This window comes from Phalacrocorax carbo, chromosome 3 (assembly GCF_963921805.1).
Source record: "Phalacrocorax carbo chromosome 3, bPhaCar2.1, whole genome shotgun sequence".
NCBI lineage: Eukaryota > Metazoa > Chordata > Aves > Suliformes > Phalacrocoracidae > Phalacrocorax > Phalacrocorax carbo.
Window position 1 is genome coordinate 9,694,358 of NC_087515.1, and position 23,331 is coordinate 9,717,688.

Consider the following 23,331-nt stretch of genomic DNA (forward strand, 5'->3'; position numbering starts at 1 on the left):
GTTCATGACTTGAAAACACATGCTATTTGCAGTACTGTCTTTAGTTACTCAGAATACCAGTCTTTGCCTATCATCTACCAAAAGGCATATTTACTGCACGGTATCAACAGAGCTAGAGAGGAAAATGAAGGGTTTATGACATAGTAAAATAGAGTTGATTCCTTACAGTTACACAGCTGTCATTTTAACCCCATTTCATGTCACATGAGTGGCTCCTTTCAGCAAAGAATCCATTTGGTGGAAAAAAAGGAGATACTCTCAGACTAACAATTCTTTGATATCTTAGTTTCACAAGTGATACTAAGTGGAAACCTGCCCTTACCGTATTTCTTAGAGGATTTCTCTCAAGAATAAAGTGTGTGTTGGCACAGCACCATTGTAGCGCTGTACCTGTCTCATTCACTGTAATTTATGGTTTTTCCTATTGTTGTTAATCGCAGAAGTCCTGAACACCGTTCCCTCCCAAGATTAATTTTGAAAAGGTATGAGAAATCATCTGATACTGCATTGTTCTTTGTATGTGTAATTCTATCCATCTATTTGGCTGCAGAACTAATCCACATGCTTGCTCTTCTACTTCATGGGTTGCACCAAATGGAAAGTAAGTGTACAGATTTATGGATATTCCCAAATTACGGATGTGTTAATATAGGTACAGTTTTTCAGGTTTCTTAAGATTACACCATGACATCCTTTCCTAAGATGGAAGTGATATGAATATGTGTTGGATGTGTTATCTAGTCCAAGCGTGTTACCACTCTGAGAAAGTTATTGTATTGGCAGGAAAATTCCCATAAGAAAATGGTTGTTTTTAGACTACCTGAACAAATAGGTCTGCCACAGGGAAGGGCTGTAGCTCTAAAAAATTAACAGTGAAAAAACAAGAACAGATTGTTAAAGTCCCACCTTTTTGTTAGGCTAGAACATACCTGGCATGCTGATGGATGACTGTGATTGAGGTCCCACTGGGAAGATACTATGTCAACAGACTTTTCAGCCATATTAAGCAAATTCATCCAGCCTTGGAAAAGAGACAAATGGGATGGTGCACTGTCTGAATAGTTGATCCCTTCAGGAATATTTTCCACAAGAGCAACCCTGAGAATAGATAAGGAAAAAATAACCACTTAACAAAAGCAATTTTTGTATTAAAAAGTTCCAAATTGTAAAGAAAGTCAGGTTTGGGGGCTGTGGTTCAACATCTGCTCCCAGAGGCTCTCAGCAGTGTGACACCCCACAACTCACTCTGAAGTTGCCGACTGCCATGCTCTGCACTTCCTAAAGCAATAAAATGAGGAAATGACCTACTGGTAATGCAGCAAAGCTAATTAAGCTTTTGAAGCTCTGCAAAATTATCTTAAACATGGAAAAACTTACTTTTTATGATACAGTAAGTGGGAAACAGTCCTTAAGGTGAGGATGGGAAGAATGAAACAATCTCTTCTTGCTTTGCTACTCTCATCTTTGCATTTAACTTCTCTCTAAGCAATGTGGCAAGATGTATACTCCTGGCATTCTCTTAGGTCTGCTTTTACAGCTGACATTTTATTACATTGCAGTCTCTATATATTAATTCTGCCTTTCCAACCACTTTAATCTACTTAATTTTAATGCTTTTCTTTACCTGTGCAAGGATCTAACTGGGATCCAGTGGTTAAGATGAATTATGCTTTTTTAATTTCCTGTTCTTTTTGGAAGGCTCCTTGACCTTATTGCCTATATTATTAAAAACACTTGCAAATTACATACACTCACATGGATCCAAGAAGCTCAACAAACATTTTTAGTAAACTGGCAGTTCAAAATATGCTCCTCTGCTTCAGGGGAAATGATGTGTTTCATTCAACATACCGCCTCACTGCTAGATTTCCTTAAATTGCAGCAGGTAAAGCTCCTCTCTACACTCAGTAGAAGAATCTTAAAAATAAATGCAAGTCAAACAGGTTTCCCAATTCTGTCTTTAGGTAAACAAATGAAATTTTCAAATTATCCAAGTGGCACTTCTATAAGTGCTCCCAACATCTGCCATTGTACTGTGAATCACACAAACCAGATTTAAGAAAACTGTAAGTAGGGACTTAGAGAATACTCCTTGTCATTGTGTCCAAGTATATCAAGTATTTACAGACTGTTTCTGTACTTCGTAATAGCATTAATTATCAACTCCAGCAATATGAATATAATTTGTAAACTTTTTTTTAAGCAAACCATTAATACAAACCTCTAGTGTAAAGGAGACTTGTACACTTTTTGACTGTTAGAAAAACATATTAGTTCAGTATCTTCTATTAATTCAGTTCATCCTAAAGGGTCACAAGGAAACTTTTACAGCTATTTCAGAATATCAAGCATGTTTGTGAAGTTAAACCATTGAAAGATTAGTCCTCTTCAGCAGTGTAAGGAAAAGCCAGCAAGAATTGTGAAAAGTAAACTTGCGGTAATTATCGCATTCTTACTCTCCTGGCCTGGCAAAAATCACCCCAAAACCAGAACAGGCACAGCTCCTCTTTTCATTAAATATTCAAGTATATTCTCTTATTCCCTAACATCTGTCAACAACATACATATCACTAAGTTACCATTACTGATGATGCTCCACAACTTATTTTGAACACACTGGTCTACTGATTAGCATTGAACTTAACTGCATTACAGCAACAAGAGTTGTAACACCAGTAAATTGACTGTAAAAGGTTAAAAATACAACTTGATTTTTAACGCCTTCGAAGTATACTTTATTCTAAAACATTCTAGCTACCTTGCTTACACACTTTGCAAAATAACTAGTGCCCTAAAAATTTAGTGCCCTTATTAACCTATTAGCAGTGACATACTTTAAAAAAGAAACTATTTTACTCTAACACTCAAGGTTTTAGGCTTATTTCTGCTGCACGTAATCCTTTTACAGAATTTAATAAAACTTTAGGTTTTTTGGCTGGTTATTTTATAGCCCTTGAAAGCCTGGTTAACTCTTTTTCAATAGATATCATTACTCATCATACTGGGGCTCTTAGAAATGTTCATGTTCCCAGAGCTGTTCTGTAGAGAGCTACAAGATGGCCACCTTCAAAGAGCAGGAGATTGAAGCACAGAAGATAAAGTAATCTCTATAAGGACATAAACCTACCCCCACTCCCCCAACAATCCAGTGGCAAAGATGATGAATGAATCTGTGTCTTTCTGGCCTCTTCCATCCCCTACCCAATCACATATAGATACAGGAGAGTGTTATTTTGAATATTCTCCAAATATTCCATTTACTTATTCAAAGAAAGTAGCAAAGAAAATTTCCTGCATGAAAATGAATTGCACCTCCCTTTTCAAAGGGCCCTTGTCAGGAAAAAGTGCCTCTTGGTAAGGAATTTTGGCTTGACTGTTGGGCTGAACTTGCTCTTCATCAAAGGATCAGCTCCCAGCTTTTCAAACTGCATACCATTCAGCAGGCTACAGCACTAGCACTAAATAAGGGATGTGACTACGCAGCTCCTGCCATTTTATAATTTGGGTTTGATTATGTAATAGGAGCCAAATGTATTCTAGTTAGCAAAACGGTTATTCAGACAGATATTATCTGTTAATATATTTCATAGTCTTTTGTTTAACCAAATAGTAAGTACTTCATGTTCCTTAGCAAAGACATTTCATGTAGCTAGGACGCCAGTTAAAATGAACTGAATCTGCCACCACCACCATTCCCCCTGCCCCATATATTCCCCTGCCCACTCAAAAAATCAACACCAAGCTTGGAAGTTAAAAAAAAATGTCAACCACCAAGTTTCTAAATTAAGTGATTTTTTGCCTTCATAATCCTTCCTTTGGCACAATAGCAAAGATGCAGTGTTTAGTCAAGAAGGGTTTTGTTAAACCTTCTGTGCAAAGGTTTAAGTCTGCAAGCCCCAATTCCATCAATAAAAGCTAAATTTAGCTCTCATTTTTTGTTCCAATATGACCCACAAAGAGGTTTTTAAAATATGGTATAACAAAAACTTCCAGGAGAGAAGTATGACCTTGAAGAAGGTCAGACATGGTGACATAATTTATTCTGCAAAAATGGCATATTAACAAAGCAGAACAGAAATAAAATATAACATAGTGATTAAAATGGATTTTTTCTATGCTCAAAATTACTAGCCGATAACCTTACACCTGTTGGATGAGATGTCTTTCCCTTCTCCGATCTCCTGGTGCTCCAAGTATTTAATCTGATTAATGCCAACACAGACTAGCCTCTTTAGTTATAGAGCTGAGTATTCTTAATCTACCTCACACCGACTGAGAAACCTGAAAGTGATGTTACACAACTTCTGTAAAATTATAAAGCAAGACAAGGGTCAGAGATGAGATTCAAGCTCCTGTAAGCTAACAGAAATGTGGGAAGCAGTATAATGGTCTTTAATGCCTACCAAAGAATAGACCTTGACCTCAATAATAAGACTCTTCTGAACTCAGCTACATCACTTGCATTTAGTAATTTCAAGTGAATTCTGTCCCACGCTAAGGATTTGTCTTCATCTTTGACAGTTCTTTGGTTAGAAATTGAGAAGGGTTTTTTCTGATCTCACACTGATTTTTTCTCTGAAGGAAACAGAAATGCTCTTAATTTAGCATCTGGGTTAATTAGAGTAGAAAGAGGGCTAGGGCAGTGAAAAAAGGCAGAGTCTATGTGTCTATCCCTTGAAGAAACTTGGGGTTATTGGCAAAAATTTATAGCCCTGTCTGTGGAAAAGTTTAGCTGTAATGATTACACAAGTATAAAAGGAAAGTTCTTTTGATAGTTCAAACTTCACACCATACTAAAATGATACCCTGTAGAACATTATTCACTCCAGTTTGTCTTAAACCAGAGTCATGCACTAGAGAAAATCCAGGTCATATGCACTTGAGTGTCTCTACAACATCTGAATTTACTCACCATTAAAGGGAAGAAATGTGATAAGAAAAACTGCAATGATTGGTATGAGACAAAGAATTGCAAGATGAGCAAAGGCTATCTTTGTCATAAGGCTGCCATATTTCAGACAAGGGAGAGGAGAAAAGACAAAAAAGGGAAAAAAGGCAGAAGAGAGGACTGGGAAAGGTGCACAAGTCCTGCCCCTACACCAGGGTGCTAGTTAAAGATACCCTCTTGTGACCCCTCTCTCTTTCTTAATCCAGAAGCCCTGGAACCACCAACCCCTGCCCTGAAGGGCCACAGCTCCTCACAAAGTCCCAGCTTCTCCTTTGTAATAAAACCAGAATCTTAATATCCATTCAAAACCTACCATCTTTCTCAGACCAGTGCTTTCATTTGAGGCTTTCACCATGTCACCTTCAAGACCTCCACCTTTCTTCTACTTTATACCACTCCCACCTCTCTTCTCCCTCAGATCTACTCATTAGCTGTCATGCTGGACAAGACCATCTTCTCTTTAGCTCTCCAACAGAACCACAGCTCCAGGTCTTGTTTCTGAAAGGGATTAAGAAATATCCTTCTAGACAGGGTATAATTACTGTTTCAAACATGGGCAGAACAAACTCTCTTTTCTGGGTTCAGAGAAGAAATGTCCTAAAAAAAAAGAAAGTATGGCACAACTTATTGATATATTTGCATATTCCCCTTACAGTCAGTGGCAAGGATTTTGAAGATCAGGCACTACAATTCTACTGGAGATCAGACTTCAGAGCATAAAGGTATGCGGCGTATTTGGATAATTACATGGTATATCCAGTAAAGAAAAATTAAACTGTGCATTATATGTAATATTTACTCTGTAATTAATGACGTCTAATTCTCCTGGTCTGAGAATTTACAAAATATGCTATCACATACTTATGCTGTTGATTTTGATTTTAAATAAAATATGTTTAACCCATTAAAGCAAATTCATGACAGAACACAATGGTTAGAAGTGAAATGGAGAACAGATAGGACTGAGTTTCAAATGGACTGTGAACACAGACTAAATACTTAAAGGCACCCAGATTATTAGCGTCTAACTGAGAATATCACAAACCCTATAGCAGTCCTCTGACAATCTGAGCTGGTGCGGTGAGGCACGCGTATGCGTGTTTGTACACGTGCATGCGCCTGAGTATACGTACACCACAAATGTTATTTGCTGGCAATTACTTGTCTGCTTTTTGAAATTTAGTCATGAAGACTTTGATCTCCAGAGACAAAATCTTGGGATGCTGAATGCTTGGTTTAACACTGTGCTTTGAATTAGACTTGCAGTGAATACAGGTAAGTTCAGGTTTATGGTATTAAATACATTTTTCTGCAGACATGCAGCAATGGGCTCCAGGTACAGAGCTTTATCTGAATATTTCTGAGTATGAGATAGAGCAGATTAGTGTGATGTTTAAACTGAAAAGCTTCTTTCAGTGCCTCCCTGATGAATATATATTTTCAACATGTTTCCATGCACTCAATGATAAAATACTGCAACGAACATATTAACACTTATTATTTTAAGAAATCAAACTGTGCTGGAATTTTAGAGACACATAGCACAAGTCACTGTTTTGAAGGAAGGTTCTTCATCTCTTGGTTGTCTTTATATTCAGAATCTGGTAACCAGTATTGAGATATGAGGGTAAAAAGGTAAAAACCTATTGTACAGGAAGTCCAACTAGATGATTTAAAGCAGATTACCTAACTACCCCGTCCCTGGACATGTGAATTGCAACCTAGTGGGATAAAGGGAGAGTGGTTTAAAAGGGTTGATGGTGTGCACGTAAATGGGACTACTAGACTGTGGTGTTGGAGCATATAAGGAAATATTGCTATGGCTACAGAGCGCAGCAAAGCAGCGTTCCTCCTAGCTGTGCTGCCCCTAGCCAAGGAGGCACATACTAGTCCTGGTCTTCTGCTCTTCATCACAGCAGCCAGTCAGTGACTCTTCAGTCACACTGCTCACCTGGGCCAGCGTGGATGCCACCAGGACACCCTGACACAAGAAAAGGCCACAGCATTTTACATTACATGCAGATAATTTGCTAAGTAACACATATCTAGAGCCGGTTAAGCTGTCTTGCACCTACTGCAAACAGTTTGACAGATGTCCTAACCAGTGGCCTAAATTCTGTGAATATCATCTGTGACTGGACTCAAAAGTCACAGGCCCCTTCAGCCAAGTGAGTGGGCTGATCCTATTTCACATGCAGCTGCAGGAGGTGGCTGTAGCACAAGAGTGGGAATAAACAGTCCTGCCAACTTCAAGTGTTCACTGAACTCCAGCCTTAAGCACTTCAGCTAATGCCTAAAATTAGAAGTTGCCTTTCAGCTTTCCCCTTCTATGGCTGCACCTTCTTTGCACTTAGCCTCCTTTCAATTTTTCTTATCAGTCCACAGAAGCAACCTAAGTATGCTAACTATATACTAACACATATTTTAACTCCTCACCACTTAGGCCTTTTCAAATTTTCCATAATCAGCTTGGAGATCATTTTGTTATTGCTATTCCCACATAATTGCCTTTGTGCCCACAATGCGTCCATCAAGCTTGGCAGATTTTATGTGCCAGATTCTTGGTTGGCACAAAATAAAAAAATAAGAATTTTGGTCAGCAGTTAAGTCAGTGGAATGATATTGGGTTTTACCAGTTGAAGATTAGACTTTATTCTCTGGGCCTATAGAAGAAATAAGTAGAAGCGCTCCAGGAATACCTCTTCTCTTTGGACTGCCCCACAGATCATTACGTAAGAAAAAGATAAGAAGATGATTCCCTCCCTTTCATACCATCATCTTCAGAAATAATGTACCAACAATAAAATCCTACTGTTTCAGCTTCCATCAAGTGACAAGCAACACAATATTTGTGTTGTAAGATACCACAGACACATAAGTTTCAAAAGAAGGACTCGCTATACAAAAACACAAGTCATCTAAGGTTTAAACCTGTGAATGATTTATCATTAAATGTATTTTAGGTGATAAAATGAAATTTACACAGTTGTATTTCAGATGCAACTTTCAGTTCTCAAAGGCAGAATTGACCACGTTTTACAATGTCACTTCAATCTAAAGCATTGCCCCTATGCCAAAGCAAGTCTGAACCTTAGAAATTCAATCTAGCCTGCCATGACCATTTTAACATTGGAACTAAGACAGCAGTCATATAAAGTATCAAATGAAAAAGGAGCAAAGATATGGGGAGGAAAGAAAAGCAAAAGAAAGAACAAACAGCAAACATTAAAGATCTACATTTGTTTATACTGACATGACTGATATTTACCTGAGTTCAAAAAACCATATAAATAAAGTCCAACTTAGTATTGAGCTTTTAAGTAGCCTTATTGATTTTCTTAGGACTTCTCATATGCATGATGCACACTTAGGCGTTTTCTTGAATTATGCGGGTCAGTCCAGCTCAATACTGATCTTTTCCCTCCACTACTACATATGCAGGCTCATACTAAAATAATCCTTATCAGCTGCCCATTGCTCCATAAAAGGATGCTGAAAGGAAGGTTGTTGATTCATTTTTGTAAAACTATTTAGTGTCATGAAGACTCAATAACAAATCCCTCATAAACGAAGGGAAAAAATTTAGAATGTAATTGAATGGGACAGACAAAATGTGCATAAAGACCCTTCTGGAATAAAAATAACATGTGCTTTTTCTTCAGGTGCTTTGCTTTAGGTTTCTAGATCTGTTATGTTAAGCCTGAACCAAAATATTACCACACCTGTTGAAAAAATACCTAGATAACTTAGATATTTTTAAATTATTTCAAAAGCAAATTAAGAAACCATTATTAAAGTCCAGTCATAAGTAAGCAAAATAAAGCTGAGAACTAGCAATCACTAACAGATATGATCAGCCAAGACCCTGAAATCTCTCTCTACCAGGTAGAATTAACATCATAAAAATGCAGTGGACCAAAGAAATCTTTAATTTACTGAATTGACTTTAATTGACTGTTAATTTACTGAACAGCTAGGATGTGGATTTTTGTCCTCTAAACTTCAGTCTGGCATTTCTCAGCAATTTAGCAAAGAAGATATTTCACAGGTGTGACCACACAAACATAATTAATCCAGAATTAAATGTAAATGTTGCATGTAAACAAAATGAAAACATTTTATTGTAACTTTCTGCTTCACAATCCTACAATAAAGCCCAGCATAGTCACAATTCCAAATCTCTCAGAACAATTTCTTTTCTTTTACACCTTCTGTAACCATTTTCATACATACAGATCAAACAGATAAAAACCTAATAAGTCAGAACAGATACATGTTTTATGGAATAGTTATAAATATCTCATGGTTTCTGATTGAGACAAGAAGATTATCAACACCAGCTCAGGAAAAATACAGTATCAAGCTGAGCAGCCAAGCCATCAAACCAGAAATAAGCATATCTACATTTAATAAAGGCAAGTGTAAAAACATAATAAAATTAGAATCTATGTGATAGAGGTCTTATGCTACTCCTAATTTCAATTTTGTATATGAATTTGGCCCATAAAGAGAAAAGAACCCAACTTAATACCAGAAATTAACAGTGGATCAGCCACAGATTTAATTAAGACTCGTTTGACCAGAAAACCGATACACTATCCCAATGAAAATCCTATGCTTTATGGTCCCAGCTTTCCCATCTTCATCCATGACAATTAGCACTTTGTTCCATGAGGAAACAATTATTTGCTAGAGGGAAGGGCTGCAATGGTGACACCTACATCTGAGTTTCCAAGAGACAGATGAAGTTTCATTTTAGGAAACATTTAAGTGTCTTATTTAATCATTTCCCTTCAGGTGAAATCTTCTCAGAACTGATGAGCACCGGATCATCAATATCTTAATCCAGCCGGTGTTAGCAGCTCTTGAAGTCCCCCTATGTTGTCTAAATAGTAATCAGAACTGAAACGTACCACAACTTTCATACTAACCTAAAAGTTCAGCACTCAGATAAACACATTTACTATTCAACGTAATGCAAAATTGTGCCTGGATTTTTTGATAAGGCCACTAGAAATGTCAAAAAGACATTATTTGAACCAAATTGGCACAGCAGTCATCTGACTCTCCCCACATTCTTACATGAGCTGATATTTCAAAACTCATAATCAGTAGAAAAGACATCATACTCCACATTTCTAGATCCTTGCAATTCTTTGCTTGCTGTCAGAACTTTGATTTGCACCCTTTTTAATGGGATAATTCCTACATTTTGATCAGAAACAACAGAACACTAAAATTGTTCTTTTGACTTTTATGTCAAAGCAAGCAACAGTATCTAACCACTGATCATCACTCATTTCACTAATCATCATTCATTTCAGAGTACTCTGTAGCTGAATTTCACATACAGGAAGACACAAGAAAACAGAGGTCAAACGTTGCAGTGCTCTGCTCATGGGTCTCTCAATGCACAACTGACAAGCCTTGGCGATATGAGTAAAATCTCTTTAATGGACAGACTAAGAAAGGAAACTGCTATCTGTTCCTCATATTTGGGCTTTTTAAAAGACACTTCCGTGAGGCTATTTATTATTAGGGTATGACGAGCCATGATAAGAAGCTCTAAAATTTGGCTGTGCCATGCCTCTGGGCCTCGTCATGTCTAAACATACTACAAAACTTTTCAGCATCTTATCAGCACCAGAATAACTTCCTTCTCGACTGTGATTTCACAATAGTGTTGAAAGACAATGGAGGTAAAACAGCTTGCATTGTGATCTTATTAAAAAAAAATACACTGATGAAGGAGGATGCCATACGAACATTTGCATAGAGCTGAAATTTATTTGGGGTCACAACAGCACTCCAAGAGCTCACTCCTGCTCTGCCAAACTTCAGGTAGCATAACAAGGTTCTCCCATCAAAGCTTCTTTATGACTACCACAACTTTGTTCTTTCCCTCATTTCTTATGATTCTCCCTCCCTCATTTTTTTTCCCAGATGCTCAGACATTCATTCCAGCTCATTGTGGAGCACTTGTGACAGGGAGCAAATTGAATTTCTCTCAGTTACCCTGTGAGATTTTGATGCTTTATACAATGAAAATTAAACTTTGCCAGTAAGTGCTCAAAATGCATAATTTTGAATGAACTGCTCATTCCTGGGAGATTTTCTTTCTTCATGCTCTTGAGAAAAAAGAAATGCTAGGAAGAAGCCAGAGAGCGGAGTCAGCACAGTCCTTTTTTGGGGATCATTAGGCTTTCTAAAGACAATAGGCCGGCTCCTGTATTTTTTCCTGGGCATTCTCCGAATCAGAACAGCTTGCTCCAACCAGGTGCCATTTCTTTTTTCCCACCATCTTTTGTTTTGGTTATTCTTCATTTGAACTCTTCCATTCCCCTGGCTCCTCCTCCCCTTGCCTCTCTCTTCTGTGTATTGCTCCTAGATGACCTCTTTTGCTTCTGTTTTGCTCCTTCTAGTTGGTCTTCTACTAATTAAATCTCTTCCACGTGACTTCACCGGCAGAAAACATGGTACTGTTACTAAACCTGCAAGCACGGTTCTGTGTGTTCTGTCCTGTTCCTCCACCACATCTGATTTGTCTGGGTAGCCTGAAAGCTCTTCATTAGTGGGACCCCTTGTTACTTTAACAGTAGTGACAAACACAGTGGACAAAGATCTATCTTTGGTAAATTCCCAGGAATTACTGCATTAGGAAGTAGCAGCATGGGCCTCTGAAAATCTCCACTGAAATACAATATTCAGGGACAGACTTTTAAGGACTGCTGCCTAAATTGTCGTATTTCAAACTCTTTACATCAGAGGCAGGAGGCAAGTCTAATTTGGCTTATTGCTGCAGGTGAGGTTTTTTGTTTTGGAGTTTTTTCTTTGTGTGGTTTTTCTGTTTTGTTTTATTTTAAGGGGGTTTATGAATATCTTGGCAGCTTCCCAATAACAAGAAGAACAGCAGTAACAACTAAGACTTCTAATTACTATTTCTCATGATAATTCTTTGAAAGTCTGCTGCATCTTACCTTTAGCTGCGGTAAATAGAAAACAGATATATTGATTTAAAAACATGATTACCCTACCTACAAGCAGCTTACATGCTAACACAGTAAGCCACGGACAGTGTGTAGGAACTTATGTAGAAGCTCCAAACTCAAGTGGAAAAAGTTTCCTGGGTGATCCCTGTCCTTGCTACTTCAGGCAATGTTTCATATGCTTTTATTCTTACATTATCCTTACATTATCTTACATGAGGAAAAGATATCAGAACAAGGAAGGGTTTTTACCACCATTTGTCATACTGGAATATTTTTTATCTTGCTGCCTTCATAGGCAGAAACCTGCTTCATTTGATAGCCTTCTTACCTGCTCTATTCCTTATCCTCAGTAACCCAGATCCCACCCTCGAATTTGTCTTTCCTGTGTTATTTTTATGGATGACAATCATTTCCCTTCTTAACTTTCACCCCGCACAGCCCATTGCCTTAGGTGTCTTTTTTATTAAATAGACTCTTCATTCCTATAATATCCTCCTACTCAGCATGAGTTCAACCTTCTTCATTGTCGATGGTCAGTTACACATAGTATTCCGAATTAAAACTTATCAATGCCTTTCAAAATGTCATTAATACTTAAAAATTAGCACTTGTGGTTACATTTTGCCTGATGTAAATAGTATTGCATCTATCTCTAAGCAATTCTGTCTTCTTTTATTACAGTTTTCCTAAGGAATTGCTTCCCTTAAAGGGTATAAAGATGGAAAATCTAGTTAAATTACAGTTGGACTACTGCCTAGGCATGACTAAAATCAAACTGTTAACCAAAATGGTACGTATATCCCCATGAGAAACTAAAAGACAAATTTAAGATCCATTATAGCCTCACAAATTTGAAAAAGAGTTTTCCCATTCTTAGTCTGAGGAAAGGGCATTTTGGGACCACTTGTGTTTATTTTCTGCCTTCAGATCATATATTTTCTCATTTAAATTTAATTTTAATGACGTCTGTGGGGAAACGTATCTTCAGGAGACTCTACAGTCAGCTGCTTCTGAGGATGTTTTATTATTATTTTCAACTAACCCAAGAACAGACTAACTACAGAACCTGAGGAGTGAGGAATTCCATCAAATATGAAACATGAGAAATGTGAAGTAGAGAGGAAAAAAAAAGGTGAAAATACAGAAAGTCTACAAAAAGCAATTCTGAGGCATTAATCCAGTCCCTGATAAGAAATTGTATCATGAATGGGATCTGCAGCAAAGAAACTTGAAGAAATTCTACTGAAAGACCCAGAACTAACCCTTAGTCAAACTACTGGAGATTGCCAGAATCACCTATGTCATACTGAATCCTAGGGAAAGCAGACACCCCTGAGAAGTGGACATAAAAACTCACATAACTATAAGGACAAACACCACTGCAGAAGGGAATAAGGACCTCCAATTAGCATTTCAGCAAACAAAACAGCAAACAGTATCATCTAGTCTAACCTCCTCCTCAGAACAGGTCCACTTACAACAGGTTGCTCAGCACTTTGTCTGGTGACGTGTTGAATATCTCCAAGGATGGAGATGACACAATCCTCTCTGGGTGCCTGTTTGGATATTAGACCACTCTCACAATGGAGAAAAAACCCAACCCATGTACTTTACTGGAATTTCCTGTCCTGCATTTTGTGTCTGTTGCCTCTTGTCCTACCACTGTGCATCCTCAAGAAGATTCTGGTTCTGTTGCCTCTGTAACCACCCATAAAGTAGTTGTAGACAGCACTAAGATCTCTCCTCTTCTCTAGGCTAAACAGTTGTCTCAGTCTCTGTTTGTACTTTGTGCACTTATGTCCCCTAACCATTCTGGTGACCATTCACTAGATCTGTTCTAGTGTGTCTGTGTCTTTCTGGTACTGGAGGACTTAAAACTGGACACAGTACTCCAAATGTAGTCTCACAGATGCTGAACAGATGGGAAGAAAATTTATCTCGCCCTGCTGGTATCCTCTTGCTGATGAAGCCCAGCATGCAGTTTGCCCTCCTCTCACTCATTTTCAAGCTTGTTGTCTACCAAGAGCTCCAGATTCTTTTCTGCAAAGCTGTCTTCTAACCACTTGCAGGGGGTTATTCCAACCAAGGTGTGAGACTTCACATTTGTCCAAATCGAATTGGTACCAATGAGCACGACTCCCTGAGCCCAACAGAACAGCTGGTATTCCACCCAGTTCATGCTCTTTCCTGATGAAATAACCATAACACTAACAAAAGCATGAGCTGAAGCAAGGAGAAGAAAGAGCTTCTCAATAAGTTACGAATGCAAAAGGTTTCATGTCTTTATATAAGGGACTTCAGCGTTGTCTGATTACTTGTAGCTACCTAACATCAAACATGGTCTGTCCCAACAATATTTCAAGACTGTTTTGCCATTTACAACAGTAGGATTTACAAACTACAATCCTTGAAGAGATTTGCTAGTTGCGCACACTATCTCTGAATAGGTGACAAAAACATAGTGCAATTTCCTTAAGTCACTACTACACAACATGGAAGTTCTTTAAAGACAACAAGAAAATTGTTGTAAAGAAAAAAAATTAAATTTAGGAATAAAGATTCTATGATAAAGGCTAGTGATATTTTACACCAATTTCAAATTAACAGCAACGTAAGAAAGCTGATAAAGCTTTTAATTTCATCCCAGTCTATTAAAAGTCAAATAGCCTATGTTAATAATGAAGTAAAATGTCCTGCCCTAGTACCCAGGCTCCTCCAGTTCTTCACTTATAGCACACATTCTTGCTTTTCATCTGCAACTGAATTATTTTTGTGCTTTGCAGCATTAAGTAACTTTTCTGTAACTACAGACCATAATATCACCTCTTGTCTTCTGTGATATTACCCAATTATTTTGCAGAATTAGCAGGTTCTTCCTAACATTGGCAGTATTTCTCAAACTAGTTTTTGAGCACAAAATACACTAGTTAAAATACTAAGTGGTATGATTAATTAAATTATTACAGAACAAAACCAACTGTAAGACAAGAAAGGTAGATACATAAAACCAAAAGTAAAGCTTATTTCAAAGAAACTTTAATAGGAACGCTAATTAGTAAAGTAAAAAATATTCCCTAATGTACTCCAGTTCAACAGCTGTTCTTATAAAAGGGTTTGGACATTTATGACTAGAAACCTCTACATAAAAACAGGTTCAAGGACAGAGAAACACAAAATGTTCTATATCTTAATTTATACAAAGTGATTGGATATGAAGCCATCTTATCTTGATCCAGAAAAGGAAAAAAAAATAGTTTGTCGGTTACTCATTACTCAGGCTATTCCTTTTCCCTGTGAAAAAACTCAAAATTATTTAATTTTACCCATCTCCAGTATTTTCTTGACCTATACTTTCTCAGTTAACATAACTAAACGTAAGCTCATTGGGGCTGCCTGCAGTACCCATATAGACTAAATTATCACTCATTATTTTCTTATTCTGTTTCTAATACTTATCATAAACTATGTCCTACAGCATTGCATGGTAAATAATTTACCTTACTAAAAGAATAAGGATTGAGAGGTCTACATTGCTGAAATTTTATTTTCCCACTGTAGGATGGAGACATCTGATTAAAACTCAGGAATATTTTGAGATCCAAATTGCTTTCCCCATGCTACTCTTCTCAGGAGTTCCCCTCACTCCAGCATAGTTCCTCTGGTGGCTGTTTTAGAGATATTATGAAAGGTCTAGCTTTCTTACAAGTTCAAGACTAAGTTATTTAGGGTACAGATTGTGTCACTTCATGTTTTTGGGCAACATCTAACACATCCTGGACAATAATATATTACAGACCACATCAGGACTATCTAAAGATAGACAGATGCAAGGACAGATAAAACCAACAGGCTACAAATGGATTAATGTATTGTTCCTAACCCTTACTAAAGAAACACCTGGACCCTCAACAAATAACCTGCAATTCAGAATAGATTCCTCCCACCTTATTACACAATCTTTCAAAACCCCTCCTCTGATCTACCATACAGAAGGAGAAAGATGTTTTGAAAAGAGGATATTGATCTGAAGATTTCACTTATCTTCTGTTCCCAACAACAGAGAAACCTCCGGTATGAGAAGGAGCAGAGGAGTGAGTTTCTGTGAACTGGTACTTTAGTTCACAGTTATACTTTAGTATAACTGATTACAAATCTTTTTTTTTTTTTTAAATCTCTCCTGAAAGAATAATTCCTATGACCTATTTCTCTTTAATCAAACTATTGCAGGACAAAAGTCTTCAAGTATGACTCTGTCCCTTGGCCCGAGGGATTCCCAATAAATAACGCAAGTAATTGATGAGGTGCGCAGCATCTTCAAAACAAAGCTCCCTTACTAATGCTCCAAAGACAGAAATGGAGACAAAGCTACAGTGAACAAGAGACTCTGAAAAGGTTTATATTAATGGTGATGGGAGGACGGAAGGCAGTAACAAATATTCTCACAAAATTGATGTGTTTCATGTAGCCCTCCCAGGTGCAAGGCAGCTGTTTATGGAAACTGTACACTTCCATGGATCCCCCTGTGTCCCTCACCTAAGGAGGCAGATGGTGGATTGTGGCAAAGCAAAATTAATTAAAAACTGGCCTCCCTAAAGTCAATAACAAAATTCCTAACAGTTCAGTTGGAACAGAACTTAGCTTTAACCTAGTCATTATAAATAACCTCCAAAAAACCCTAAACATAAGGGATTCTACAGTAGTTCATTTCTCAAACCCATTAACTGTCTGTTTGATCTCATTAATACTCAGCTTTAGTTAATTCTGGCCCAGCAATTTTTTGTGCCTCATGATTTTATGCATATAAAACAAGAATAAATAATGAGTATGTAGAAAACTCACACGTTTTAATTTGCAAGGAATGAAAATTGCAAGTGAACATTTATAACAGTCAAGTTTAAATGGTTGTTGATGATCAAAAGTATTGTAGATAAAAGCCATTCAAGGCTGTTTAATATCTTCTGTAAGGACCGGGATCCACTGGGAGTACCCTCATCAGTGGGCACACACAGAGAGAAAATAAAAAAAAAAGAAAATCGCATGGTTTCTCTTTACAAAGTTGCTCATTCTACAGGCCATACAAACTTTGCATTATTCCCTACCCGCAGTTTTCACAGACAGTACAAAACACACCATAAAACATGTACCTTGACATGTCCCTGATACAGTGATTAAGACACTGTTCTGAAAGGGAGGATGCAAAGAAAAGCTTACAGCTCAGTTCTGTTTTCTATCTATTGCTCAGTCTATAAAGGCAGGCACCAGCCTCCTTGCCTGCATGGTTATGTGCTTGTGAGCTCTGCTTGGTTCGGTCTGAGCATCTCTCCCAGATCTGTAATTTACCCAGAGGAACGTTTTAGTTGTGAATTCCAAGTTTGCTGAAGGATGAGATAGGGAACTCTGCCAAAAAGGTAGCAGTGTTGGAAATGCAGAGTAGGAGAAACCTTGCCTGGTTGGGGTGGAGTTTTATTGGGGTGATTTTTCAATTTTCATTTTTAATAGATTTAGATTAGATTAAATAGATTAAAGAAATAATTTTTATGGATTATTTTCTGCACTTCAGCTCCCAGTTTCTGCCTAATTTGCATTTCAGTACACAAGGTGTAGTTTGGGATGTCTACATCATTTTTCAAAGGAGGCCATTTCCAGTAAAATTTACAATAAGACAAAGTGAGAGGACAGAACTATCACAAGCAATTTGGAGTTCTCAAAATAATTTGAAAAACAACACGATGCTGATATGACAACATAGCCATATCGTCTGGTCTGTTCTAAACCTCGCATAATTACTTGGTGAAGAATGTCTTGGGCACAGGAGTAACCGAGTGCAAAACCAACACTGAAAGAATTTATTCTAATTTAGCTAAAACAGTTGTTTAGGACAGGACTTACTCTTGTGCCTGGGGAAATTTAAAATGATATTCCAATAACTTCTTTTAAAGGACATCAAGTCTTTGGTAAATAGAGTTTTCCCTGTTCTTATGAGTACTGCACAGATGAGAAATAAATCATTTACAATACTCTTTTGACTGGATGATTTCATTCTATTAGCCCTCTCCTTATTAAGCTGTTTTCTAACTCAATTCATCACAAAAATTGTGATGAATTTTTGTCAACACCTTATTTTCCTTAAATGCATTCAAAAAAGGAGTTTTTCAGTATCAAGTTAGCACCTCTTTGCCAACTAATGGATTTGCCTTTCCTTGCAAAATATGTTGCAACATAACTTCCTTTCTTAGTTTTCCTTAATCCTTCAGGTCTTGGCTGACAGTCCTCCAAATATACATGAAGTCACCAGTACAGCCTCAGGAGTTTATGCTGGCACATCCTCACTGCTGTATTTGGTTATCCACATTTTGGGACGTTTATTCTGGAAATATATCCTAAAGAAAAAATGCACTTTACTTGGATAACACCACAGCTATTACTGTGATTTAGAGCACACAGAAGTAAACAATTTAAATCATTCTTATTTTATACTCTTTATACTCCTTTCCTACTGCCCAATTTCAAATACTAACTAGATGAATAAAATAACTTTTACTTGCCACTAGCTCACATACAATCAGAAAAATACAATTTTAAATCAGGCCTATTTATAATAGCAAGGGGGTTTTAACACCTTATAAATGTACACAATAAAATAAATATCAATCTACAAACTGCATGTCTGGAAAACAACTAAATCTTTGGGAAACTAGTTTAACCCTTGTAAGAGCAAACTGAAAGTAAATGTGAAAGTCAAAAGGGTTCACCAAGTAGCATGTCTACTCAAGAGCGTCAGTGAAAACAAAACCACAGAATGATAAATTCTGATGGAGGTTACTAAAATAAAAAGCAGGGCAAGCAGGACAGACCTAAGACGAACACCATCACCACCCTTCCAAGCCCCCAAAAAACTCCCACAGTCCAAAAAGGCATTAGGTATGTGAGCAATGTGTAAGAAGCCAGAGGTGTGTTCCCAATTGCCACAGTACATTCAAGCTCTCAAGTTTAGGACAGACCTTTTAGGTACTGATACTTGGAAATGGATTTGCCTTATTCCTGTTATTCTCTTCTCTGCCGCATCAGTGTAAACAAGCTGAAAGCAGAGAAATATGAGATGCAGACTCAAGATAATAGGACATTGAACTGCTTGATACAGTCAGGCACATTTTGTCCAAAACCTGCTTTTAAAAATAAAGAGCACTCTTTTAATAGCAAATAGAGTCCAGGAAAAAAATAGAGATGGTCTTAAGTAACATGAAAGTCATCTTGTGTCTTCTAGACACAACTGCCCAACAATCACAGGACAGGACCATAACAGGCTGGCACGGTCACTGAACATCCCTACACTTGCTCAAATTCTCAGTAAGTAGATCCATAGCAATACTCCAAAATGGAACAGCACATCTGTGTTGTAGCAAACGTAGGAGTATAACATAATACTACACAACCTCTGAATAAACAGAATAAAAAAGTTGAGAGATCATTTAAAATAAATTTTACTATGTATATAATTCATTACTAGTTTGACAATATTAAAATAAATCCCAATAATTTTACCCTTTGATGCAAAGAAAATGTAGTGTGGTTAGCAAGATTTTCTGTAGGCCTCATGCACGAAGCTAAAGCAGGATTGTATATCATTTAATCAAATTAATTCTGAATATTGTTTAGGTTGGGTTTTTTTAAATATTTGCCACACAACCAAGAAGTTAAAGTAACAGAAGTGAGGTGCAGCACTGGTGGCAAACTAAAGTGAAATGAAAAAAATGAAAAAGTGTTTTGGTTTGGGTTTTTTCATTTATTTTGTTTTCACATTTTAATGAATTCTTCCCCTGCTGCCAATATAAAATAGTTTTCAGTAGCAACTGCAAGTTCATATTATTTTACATTTTTGCACTCTTCGTGTTCTTCTAGACAGTCCTTCCTTATCTCCTGCATTATTGCTGAATTATAATTCAGTCTTTAATAACTGCATTGCAACTATAATTTTGAGAGCTTCGGTGGAAGAAGTAATGAATTTATTGTTTAAAATAACAGTGTTGTCTTTCACGTCTTATAATTTAGAGGTAAGTTCTAGTCAAGTTTCCATCCCTAGATTCTGTGAACTGGAATACTGGAATAGATGCGAATCACATCACTAGTGTAAATCCATCTCTGTTAAATCACAGGAACATGAAAAATTTACCCATTATTATATTCTGTCATTTCAATTACTGAAAACAAGAAGCAATAGCCATACAACTTATAAGTATAGTGTCATAAAATACATCAACAATGTAGTGATTATAAAATACATCAGTGAGCCAGAACAATATGATCTCATGAAAAAGAAATTACTTTTGCTTTAAAGCATATGAAAGCTGAAGAAAGTGCACTGGTGTCTTCTCCTCAGCACATAAACAGACTGCCTGATGAGGGTGGGACTGCTTATGAAAAACAAACACTTCCTGTGATTGCAAGCTTTCTGTTATAAGTCAAATAACTAAAAGACAACAAACAGCTACAATGACGATTAGAACAATAGTCACTTGCTGTTAAAAAAAAAATCATATTCAATTTTTAAATTATTTTAAAAGAACACTAGGAAGCTTTGCTGACATAATCATCAAACTAGACTGAACAGTCCCTGTTGTAAATAACTACAGGGTTAAACTTGCAGCTTGAGCCATTATTAACCTGAAAAATACAAACAACTCAACGAGCCAACCTGTGAAAGGAATTCAAGGTTCACAGCTGAGAAACTTCAAGGATGCCACAACCATGAAACAGTGAAACCGGTGAGAGTCATAGTAACTGGCGGAAAAGCAGTTCTGCCAGAGGGAGATTGTGACCACTGATTCAATTGAGGGATGAAAGGACTACTCCCCCACACTCCTTTTGACCATGCACAGTGATTTAAAAATCACACTGTAGCTTGAAATTTAAGTGGAGAAGATACAGACCAAGGGAAGAAGAAGATGCTTATTCAGGTCAATGATTATGTATTAGATAGGCGTGGTGTGCTAACTTCCAGGTATAAATGTCAAAAAATGAACTCCACTAGGTGTGCATGCTAGAAGGAGAGATCCCCCATGCACCCGCCGCCAAAGAAAGTAATGCCTGCTCTTTAATGTGCCTGGTGCTAAGAAGTTTTATTCCTGGTTTTCAACAACATCCCCACTTGCCCACCCCTCAAAACAACAAGCTTTGTACAAGTTAGGGAATGGGAATGTTTTTCAGCTTTCACGTAGTTTAATTCTGTAGTTGGTGAGATGTCAAGACTGTTTTGGGCTGCACTTGGTTGACTGACTGAGCGAGCTAGGGTCTTCAGTGCCTTCCCTTCCAAGCATTCCAGAAGGAATTTTTTTTTTTTAAAAAATAAACAAAATGTTGCAGGTAGAAGACATCAACTACTCTATTAAAAACCATCAAGGCCCCAAACCCAGAAACCACATACACAAAGCACCTTCTTGTAGAAACCCCAAGAACTAACTAGTTGAATTACTACTTGAATAACTGACTACTTAAAATTTGGGCTTTCTATTGTGCTACAAGGAGCAAAAAGGACGGGAATGAACCCACTCAAGTAACGAAAAGAAAATTACTGTAAGTTTGCAGGAAAATATTGCTAAGCATTAGCAGAAATGTTCTGCTTCTAATGAGTAGCCATACACAAAATAATGGCATTGTAATGAAAACCACTTTTTCCAATGGTGTCTTCAAATTCACAGTAAGATTTCACCAGCTTGAAAATGTTTTTTATTGCTTCAGATTGGTTCTTTTTCACAGAAAATGGGACATGTTTTTTAAGAACACAGTGAATGGTTAATGAAATGGGATCATTTTTGTTACTGTCGCAGTCCTTTAGTGCCATGCCAAAATACAGACTTCCAAGTAGTCTTTAATTTATTACAAACACTTTGCATACAAAATAGATTTTAGATTAAACTGAACTTTGCTTTTGATGATATAAATTTTATTAGTAAAAAAATCTTATTTTCACTGTTATATTTTTAAAAAGCAGCTAAATATTTGAGAAGAGGTAAATTTGGGGAAAAAAAAGTAGTAAATTTAACTCTTCAAACAATTCAAAACACTACATTATATAGGGATTTTACACTAATTTGGAAGTAATCTGTGAGGCAGACTCTCTCCCAAAATGAGAGGGACCAAGCAGTCCCCAGGTGAGCAAGAGGAAACTGTGTGTTCCAGTAGTGTCTTGCAGTAGTATTTTCAACTTTCAAGTAGTAGTTACTGCAAAATATCTCATCCAAAGATGGTAACTCCTGCTTCAGAGAGGTAGCAATACTCCATCAGAGAGACTTAGAGACAAGAAATAAGCACCCAGAGGGTGCAGATGGAGACAGGGGCCCCCGGCTCTTTGGTGGCCCAAACAGCAATCACAGCTCATTTGCCCGGCTGCAGCCGCGCTCCCCTCCTGCCTGTGGCACTCTACAGACGGGAGCTTTGAGAAGCACTTTAAGAGATGACAACGGTTTTAGAAATACTTAAAATGCCTGACAGTAAAATTAAAAGGCCCGAGAGGGACATAAACAATGATGATTGTTTCAGTGAGTAATGTGACAGAAGATTCAGTTACTCCATCTCCACGCTCTGCTGTCGTTGGTTACTATCCTTTCCACTTACATCCAATACCAATATGGGGCCAACATTACACCAAGCCAGAGTGGGGTGAGCAGTGCTTTGCCTTTAAAACTATTAACCTGCAGCTGCTTAACCAACAGAAAAGGGCCTTCATGGATTTTTAAAATATTATAACAACAACAACAATAATAAAAAGAAACCCTGCTGGAAATATGCTCCTCAGAAATAAGCAAAGATCCTTTCTTTATCTTTTCTTCTTTCTGATGTAGAGATGGGCAATTTTCATTTATGCTACATCTCATGCAATCGGGTATTCTGCACAAACAATTTCAAGGCTGGCCACTGTGCTTGCAATGTGATGACTTTCTAGCATGCATTAACTTTCTAAAACATTGGCACCGAAGAGTAGGACAGCATTTACAACACGCACTCGTAAGGAGAAAAAAAAAAAAGTCACAGGTAGGGGAACTGCAAGTTTTGCTACTACTTTTGACCTTGAACAAAGACAAACACAGAATATTTCCTGTGGACTGAGGAACAATAACCAAAGGTTAGTTGTTTTTCCACTGTACCTCCAGCTATCTTTTACTCCTAACCTCTCACTAATGTCTAGGAAGAGCATCCCACACTACAGTCATTATTAATAAAGGCCTATCGGTGTTCTTGCCTCGCTAGATGGTGAGAGGCATAGGGAGCCCATTAAGCTTGAAATAATGGTTCAAACAGATGTCCCTCTTCACTGTCACATTATTAGTAACAGTATGAGTTCAATGACTTCGTATTACCTGAAACCTGGAGGAGGGACAAAAAAGTTGTAACTGTTGT

The 23,331-nt window shown here is 37.4% G+C and overlaps 1 protein-coding gene across 4 annotated transcripts in view; it reads right to left on the minus strand.

Moving 5' to 3' along the window:
* Positions 1-23,331, minus strand: part of PLD5 (phospholipase D family member 5) — a 201,424-nt gene that overhangs the window by 77,038 nt on the left and 101,055 nt on the right. For all 4 annotated transcript variants that reach the window (XM_064445785.1, XM_064445783.1, XM_064445784.1 and 1 more), the window contains one exon: positions 930-1,098. In XM_064445785.1, coding sequence (XP_064301855.1) covers positions 930-1,098 — 169 coding nt within the window. The remainder of the gene's footprint in view (positions 1-929; positions 1,099-23,331) is intronic.